Source organism: Bombyx mori, chromosome 23, assembly GCF_030269925.1.
Source record: "Bombyx mori chromosome 23, ASM3026992v2".
Classification (NCBI taxonomy): domain Eukaryota; kingdom Metazoa; phylum Arthropoda; class Insecta; order Lepidoptera; family Bombycidae; genus Bombyx; species Bombyx mori.
Window position 1 is genome coordinate 21,470,135 of NC_085129.1, and position 8,345 is coordinate 21,478,479.

Genomic DNA, 8,345 nt, shown 5'->3' on the forward strand with positions numbered 1-8,345 from the left:
TAAATATCTCCAAAACTTTAATTGCAACATCCGCTTTACAGTGGCGAGTCAATGTGTGCTAGCTCACTATCACAGGATTTCATTGGATAATATTTATCACACCATATCACCTTTTACTAGTGGTAGGACATCTTGAGTCCGCACGAGTAGGTACCGCCACCCTGTCTATTTCTACCGTGAAGCAGTAGGTAATGTGTTTCGGTTTGAAGGGTAGGGCAGCCGTTGTACTGTTAAAACTGAGACTTAGAACTTATGTCTTGAGGTAGGTGGCGACATTTTCATCGCAGATGTGTATGGGCTCCGGTAACCACGTAACACAGGTGGGTCGAGAGCTTTCCCACCAACTTAAGCAAAAATAAATAAAATCACTCATCTTTAACCAGTCTCATATTTCATGTTTTAGCTTAAACACTGGATATTTAGTTGTTCATAAACAAATTTAGGAAAAACTTAATTAGTTTGTAGGATAGTAAGACGAGGAACACGATGGTGGTGTAGTGGACGAGACGCAATCTGAAACAACAAATATAATCTTTGAAATTTAATCGCTAGCTGTAACAAAATAAGTTCCGTTTTACGAAGAATGCAAACTACACAATAAAGTTGAGAAATTATAACTGGGTTACTGTTTACGCAGTACCTAGTTCATTCGCTTTTATTGAATTAAAGTCAATTAAAAATATCAATTCAGTTTGATAGTTTACTAAAATATTGTAGGAATTTTAGTTATTCATTACTCCGTATCAATTTATAGGATTACCTAATGACTCTATTATAAACATATTAAAATGATACCATTAATATTCTGTACCAAAATTATTTCTGTGTTCTTTGAATAAACCACTGTTTGTTGGCGTAAATATTCTAATAAAGGCCAGTGGTGTTTTGTTGATTACGACATTCACGAATAATTATTGAAAAGAGGAACGAACATGTAAGTAGACATTTTTTTTAATTTTAATTAGAACATATTTTATGTCCTGGACAAACCTCTTCATTCTTTTTTGCGCTTCTTTCAAATCTTCTTCCTTTTCCTGAAGTAAATATTTTCTTGTTCCTTTCACGAAGTTTAAATATAATTCGTCCCAACTGTGAATGAAATGACGATATAACTCATTGTCGATTAAGTGCTCACCTTAGAACTTACGTTACGTGTACTGTGTTACAGGCGCCATCTATGATCAAGGAGCAAATTAAGCAGAGAACACGTCATACTGGAGTAGGTTAATTTTCGTATGCGATTGAATATGATGATGTGATTGTTACGTATGGTAGTCAGCCCCGGGGCGGGCGTGGTCGAGGTCAACTCACTGGACCTCCGCGACGTCCAGGTGGTAGATGCGGCGGTCGCGCGCCGTGAGCCGCCGCCGCAGCCGCCGGATGTTGTCGCACGGGAACGTCCACTCGCGCAGCACGAAGAAGTGCAGCACCTCCGTCATCGCTCGTATGCGCCGCCCTGCCGTTGTGAAACTCAACCTGCCGACACGCGACGATGTGTGTGTGTGTGTATGTGCAGTGGACGGCGACCACAGAGCGGTCACACATAGCACAAACTGAACCCTCCACAAGATGAGGTCGCAGTTCTAATTGCACAGTGTGAGCGACTGTTGGTTCGCAACATAATATGTCGCTGTTCATTTTGAAGCATGAAGCCGATACTTTGATTGTTTGGATCAGACCTGGCTGTGCGTGTGTCTTCCTCCGCGTGGACTCGTGGAACACAAGTGGCACACGTGAGACAACCAGTGCCGCCATCTATCGAGCGCGGTGATTAACTTCAATAACTTTGTATTCAACGAGAACATCGTGATAGCTTTTGTTACATAAAGACGAAGTGTCCGAGGTGAGTTGAGTCCACGACGGACCTGTGTCACATGCAGCGCTCAGACGAGATCATGTACCGGATGACGGAGGACTGGGCTCCCGGAATCACGCTACTCCTAACCCAGCGGAGGGTCTATCGCTGAGGAGTGACACGTTCATTCCCCTCCTGTCCTCCACCTGCCTCGGTTGCGTTGTTGGACGACAAGCACTTTTAGTTGAACGCAAGGAACATTGTGGTACCTCGCCTTCTGCCCGTCGGTCTGCCGCAAGCACTCGGCCACGTGCAGCGGCGCCGTCTGCAGCACGAACTCCAGCAGCCGGTACACGAACCTGCGGATGTAGGCACACCGTGAGCCGTGTGCAGAGAGATAGATACAAACGTTCATCTCCCGAGGACCCTCGAGTCGCATGTGTCGGAGTCACGCGGTACAAACACAAGTACTATCGGTGATCTCGAGCGAGGCACTCAGCAGACTCACCACCGGACGAGCACATCAAACTAAGTCAACTGACTAAATTAACGAAAATCAAGAATACGTGTCATGAAATTTTCATCCAATGACTTAACCTCAAACAATATTTTAATATTAAACGTATTACACATATTAGCATCTGTCCGCCCCCCCCCCCCTCCCCCCCCCCGCATACATATGGAGCTAATGGAAGCTTAAATGAAGCTTAAGCGTGTATTAAATTACAGATGTAGGGTAGATAGGATATATTATGTATCACGAGCAAGGATGAATTGATCACTTATAAGTGACAGCACCGTCGCGTCGGTTGTGACTGATGACTGTTAACTCGCTAATACATAAATAAGATCCACGTTATAATGAAGTTTTATACTTCATTTATTTCATAGTTGCCGAACACTGGAACCCATGGAGTTATTAGATAAAGAACATAGCTTTACTTCCTTTAGTTCAAGCTCATTTGAAGAGACGCATTTGACACATCTAAATCAGCTTAGGAAACACTATTTACCTGCTTGTCGTAGAGGCGACTTCGATTTGCGAAAACAAATAGAGTACTTATGTACTTTAGTGGACTTTATGAATGTGTAAATGCTAGAGTAGGTACCTCCACGTAACAAAGCCAAGTGCCGCCCACCACTCGCCGCGCGGGACACGACCGTGGCAAGCAAATGTACATCATACGTACGCTACGTTTTGGTAGGCAGCGACTTGGCTCTACCCCTGACAATGCTGACGTCCATGGACGACGGTAACCACTCACCATCAGGTGGGCCGTATGCTTGTCGGCCTACAAGGGCAATAATAAAAAAATCACTTGCCCACTGTGCAAGAGATCTACAGATAACTTGATCGCGTAGCGTCCTGCTAGTGCAATCAGCACAGAGTGGTCCGCGTCACCATTACCTGTTCTGCACCACGATCAGAAAGGGATAGGAGAGTCCTGAGTCCAGCGGGAGGCTCCGGAGCACGCGGACTGCGGTGGCTCTGAAGTCCGATAAGCGCGTCGCGTGCTCGCCCGACGCGCAGTTGTACACGCGCAAGGAGCCGCACCTGCGCGACACACACCGCCCTGTGAGGCGAGCCGACAACGCGACGCAACCCCTCCCACCACCACACACAACCCACACAACATCCATTAGACTATTATTACTGGTGGAAGGACCTCTTGTGAGTCCGCGCGGGTAGTTACCACCACCCTGCCTATTTCTGCCGTGAAGCAGTAATGTGTTTCGGTCTGAAGGGTAGGGCAGCCGTTATAACTATACTGAGATCTTAGAACTTATATCTCAAGGTGGGTGGCGCATTTACGTTGTAGATGTCTATGGGCTCCAGTAACTACTTAACACCAGGTGTGCTGTGAGCTCGTCCACCCATCTAAGCAATAAAAAAAAAACGTCGTTGTACATCTTCCCTTACTTTGGTTCCACTCTCACTACGAGTATCACCTATGTAGAGGACTGGTAGTATAGCGTATTGAATCCGCACGAGTAGATACTGCTGTCAGCTAAGGTAAACACTTAGAATCACGTTGGCCGTGAGCTCGTCTAGCTAGCGAGGCGCGAGGTATCAGTGTGACGTTACGGTTCTGAGGCCGTCTCCCAGGCAACGGCGATCATGTTGTCCACGACGACGTCGACCGGGATGAAGTCGGCCCGCAGCGCGAGCTTCGCTCTGAACACGTGCATCAGCCCCTTGCCGACCCCCACGACGACGCCGCTCGGCCCGTTCAAGTTCTCTATCCACCCCGGGACCGGGTGCCGGTCTGCTGATATCACTGGAACAACACACAACGTACCTTAGTTATGTTACCGTTTACTGCCCCGGCTCCCTTGCCCTCCCTTTTCTTCCCTTAGGATGGGGTAAGCTTTGATTTCGCGACCCATTCCTACGGAGCATTCTATTAGTCAAAACACAACTGGACATGTAGTCCTATATAAGACCTCGAATGGCGTTTCCATACTATTAAGTAGGCACGTGTGTGGGACCCCGCCCACTTGTCTGGTTGCGTTTGACAGGACAAGGTTTGCGCGACCGAGCCGTGCTCTTACTCTAAAGTCTTTATCCCTCTGCAAGCGACGTAAATAGTCCCTCGGCAATGACAAACTACAAAACTTCCGTACGTCCCGTTTTAACGCAAGTGTAGTGTTCGCTTACGCGGCCCGCGTTCACATAAACACCTTTCAAGACTTTAAGCCCCCTTTTCTGTAGGATATCCTACGGAGTACCGTGGTACGTGAGGAATATAGATCTTCATAACGAACTAAAATTAGTATCCATCTGTATGTTACATCTAAAGATAGTCAGTGCGCCGCGACATCGCGACTAGTCGTGTGTCGGCGCGTCGCGTCGGTTCTTCCCCCGCGGATCGTTTAGCTTATTGTTAGTTTAATATTGCACATTAGATGTGAGCAGTACACAGACATTACGTAAAGTGAGCGAGTGCAAGTCGAGTGCAAGGCGGGCAGGTAGCCGAGCGAGCAGCGACATTCCGTCACGGCGTTCGATAGTTATGTAGTTCAATAACAAGTTACCTATGGTCGGTCGGAAGATGGCGACCGGGTAGCGGCGGCTGGTCCTCTCCTGCAGCACGCACTCCGCCATCGCCTTCGTGAACGTGTAAGTGTTCGGCTTCGGGTGGATGTACCTGCGGCAAACATTCATACACATGTTGTTTGTGTCCGGCGCATCGCCGCTCGAGACGGCACGCACTGTCACGTGTCCCGGCTACCTGGGCGTGAGGTCGGCGGCGAGCTGGTCCGGCAGCGCGTCGGCCAGCGCCAGCAGCTGCTGCAGCGGCACCGGCGCCGCGTACACGCGCTCCTCCACCCTCGACAGCTCCGCGTTGCTGTACGCAGTGGACACGTGCACCAGCGCCTGCGCAACGCACTCACACTCAGCGCACTAAGCACCACGCCGGCGACACGGATACAGGGCACACACGTGGGTCGACTGACCTCGAGGTTCGGCAGGGCGTCGCACACGTCGACGAGGGACAGGAGGCCCCGCACGTTCTGGTCGACCGCCTTGCGTAGAGCCTCGTCGAACTTGAGGGTCGCAGCGTTGTGGAACACCACCGACACCTGCGGGCACCGGACGCGCTCTGTAGGCTGTATGCGCGGGGGAGCACCCGACCAATGTACACACCAATATCTCCATTAAGTTTTGCTGGCTAACATTCCCGCTTATCTAGGTCATACCCCCCTCATTCCAATACAACTTATTATGTCTCCAGATATGTGGTGGCTTTCATGTAAACATCTCATAAACATACCTGGTGTAGTCGAGCGATAGTCACCGGTTCGAGTCCCAGCAGGGGTCGCTCCAGGTTCCCGGGGAGCACGCGCAGCTTGTCGAGCTGCCACGGACACCGCTCCCGAACCTTCTCGAATATCTGCACACACAAGCCAACTGATCGTCCGGAGCACAGCGGGCCTGGGAGGGGGCGGGGAGGAACGGAGCGAGCGGTTTCATTACAAGTCTTCAGCGAAGGCTTACTCACTACACATATTACCCTCGTGTACTGATCAGTGCGACGTCATTATGGAAGTACTGTTCGAACACGGACGTCTTTATGCGAGAGTAAGACAGCTAACCCTTGACGTCGCGGGCCACCTGACTCTTGTGTGTAGGTCACGGAATCTAGTCACGCGGGCACGTGCTGGTCGAGTCCGCAATCACGATAATTTGTATAAAACGTGGATAGAGTGCACGTGTCTGGAAGTATGTAAGACGACTGATGTTATTGTTGTACTTGCTAAAATCAATGTTTAATGAGCACACAGTGCGCCGGCGCGGGGTCCGGACCACTCAGCCAATATTTGATGTACAAAACGGAAATTTGTTTAAAAATTCGCGCATTCTTACAATACACACTTAAGAACCACATTCGTATCGTTAACGAGGCTAGCTGTGCGGGGGTGGAGTCAACAAATGTAGCCTCCGATCTCGCGGTCCCGGGTGGACCTGCGGCGCGCCTAGCTGCCCTTTGATCCGCGTTGTAGTCAGCTGAGTGCTCAATATAATTGTAAATACGACACAGTACGTCCCGTGCGCTGCAGCACGGCGCTGCTGGTGTCGGACCTGACACTGCTTGAACTGAGCGAGCCTCTTCTCTGGCGGCACGTCCTTCTTCTCCCGCACGAGGAGGAACACCTCCTGGATATCATCGCACGTGGACAGTAGACGCTCCACCAACACCTGCACAGTACACATCACTTGTATTTTGTATATTCGTTTTAAGGACTGGAATTGGTAACAACTGGATGTGCAAAGCAAGATACCACAAAGAATGGGAAGTGCATATGAAGAGACATACATTTAGCGCATTGGATGGACATAGGTTGAAGGAGAAAGATCTAGATATAATATATGAAATGTTATCTTGAAAATATCATAGGTGAGATTCAGGCATCTGTTAAATACATCGTATTCTATGATGGCGCCGGGTGTGACATGACTATTACCTTTCCCATAAAGCCGGTGCCTCCCGTAATGAAGACCGATCTCCCCGCGTAGAACCTTGGAAGGATCGGAGCCTCTTCTGACATATCAGCCATTGTCCCTCCTCGCTCCTGCAACACACAGCCCTCATGTAACGTGCTGGTGTCGGTCACAAACATGTCCCTTTACGACAGCTTCGACTTGAGCTTCGACTTGAGCTTCGAGCAAGTGTGACGAGCTGAGTCGATATTTTTTTAATATTAAATTTTCATCACATATATGTATTTTGAGAAACGTGTACTTACTGATTAAATGGAATCCCGGATTAAGGCCGAGGTGAGAGACAGCGCAATGTGACAGGAGCCGCGACACACGGATACTACAGCCGCCTCAACCCTGCGGAGCGTGGAGCAAGCGGCACTGCAGAGAGCGCGAGCTCGCCTCCTGTTATATAGCGTGTGCCGTGACGCGCGGCTTCCACAACTGAAGGTCGCTGTCTTGTCAGACCTACATCTGCTCGAAGCGCAGGGCAACCGCGGCACCGATGGGATCTAGCTTCAGTCTCAGCTCTGAGAGCGTGCGCCGCCATCACGTCCGGACACCTACTGCCTGCCGACAGGTAGCCCGAGAGATCGTCGGCATATTGTAGCGAAAGCACCCTTACTTTATTCTTTTTTTTTTTTTTTTTTATTGCCTTTGTAGGCAGACGGGCATACGGCCCACCTGATGGTGAGTGGTTACCGTCGCCCATGGACTTCAGCAATGCCAGGGGCAGAGCCAAGCCACTGCCTACCAAAAGCAATTTAGTGTATTGCGAGTGCAGTGTGTTGCAGGTCAGGGGGCGCCTCTCTCTCTGCACCAACCAGTCGCCGCCGAGCTAGTGGAGGAAAGTGGGAAGAGTGGGATGAAGTCGTCGTGGCCTAGAGGATAAGACGTCCGGTGCATTCATATCTAGCGATGCAAAGGTGTTCTTAGCTTAGCCCAGCTTGCTTAGTTGAGCTTTGGCATAGCTTAGTTTTCGGTCTGCAACCGGCTTAATTAGATCTAATATATAAAATTCTCGTGTCACGGGGTGCGTGATTGAACTCCTCCGAAACGGCTCGACCGATTTTCGTGAATCTTAGCGTGCATATCGGTCAGGGTTGAGAATCAAACAACATATATTTTTCATCCTCCTAAACGTTAAGGGTGGTCCACCCTTAAATATTTTATTTTTATTTTTTAGACTAAAACTTTTGTTTTTATATTTTTATGATACAGCATACAAAAATACATACAACCCAAAATTTTCATCCCTCTACGATCAACCCCTATTTTTTATTTGTTAATTATAAACTTTAATTTTTTTGGCAACATTTTTTCATGACTTAAAATAAATAAATAAATATTACTCTCAATTTTCACTCTTATACGACCAACCCCAATTTTTCCATCCTGATTTTTGATTTTTTTTATTCTATGCACAGAGCCGTAATAAGGTTGCAAGATGGCAATCAAATATTATAATTGTAGTACGATAATTCTTATTCAGAGTTTATAATTTCAAGTTCCTTTAATTATGAGTTTTTTGATGTCACAACGTCTTATAATTCGATGGAGCCGGCT

The 8,345-nt window shown here is 48.3% G+C and overlaps 1 protein-coding gene across 1 annotated transcript; it reads right to left on the reverse strand.

Moving 5' to 3' along the window:
- Window positions 1-8,036, reverse strand: LOC101739999 (putative fatty acyl-CoA reductase CG5065). The gene is made up of 13 exons (XM_012688922.4): window positions 7,046-8,036; window positions 6,764-6,871; window positions 6,381-6,497; window positions 5,572-5,691; window positions 5,255-5,380; window positions 5,029-5,174; window positions 4,832-4,944; window positions 3,882-4,074; window positions 3,204-3,350; window positions 2,065-2,154; window positions 1,312-1,476; window positions 991-1,089; window positions 1-513 (listed from the first exon to the last, which is right to left on the reverse strand). Exons 2-13 carry the CDS (start codon window positions 6,854-6,856, stop codon window positions 420-422), a joined length of 1,503 nt encoding a protein of 500 aa, XP_012544376.2. The 5' UTR covers window positions 6,857-6,871; window positions 7,046-8,036; the 3' UTR covers window positions 1-419.
- Between the last annotated feature and the right edge of the window lie 309 nt (window positions 8,037-8,345).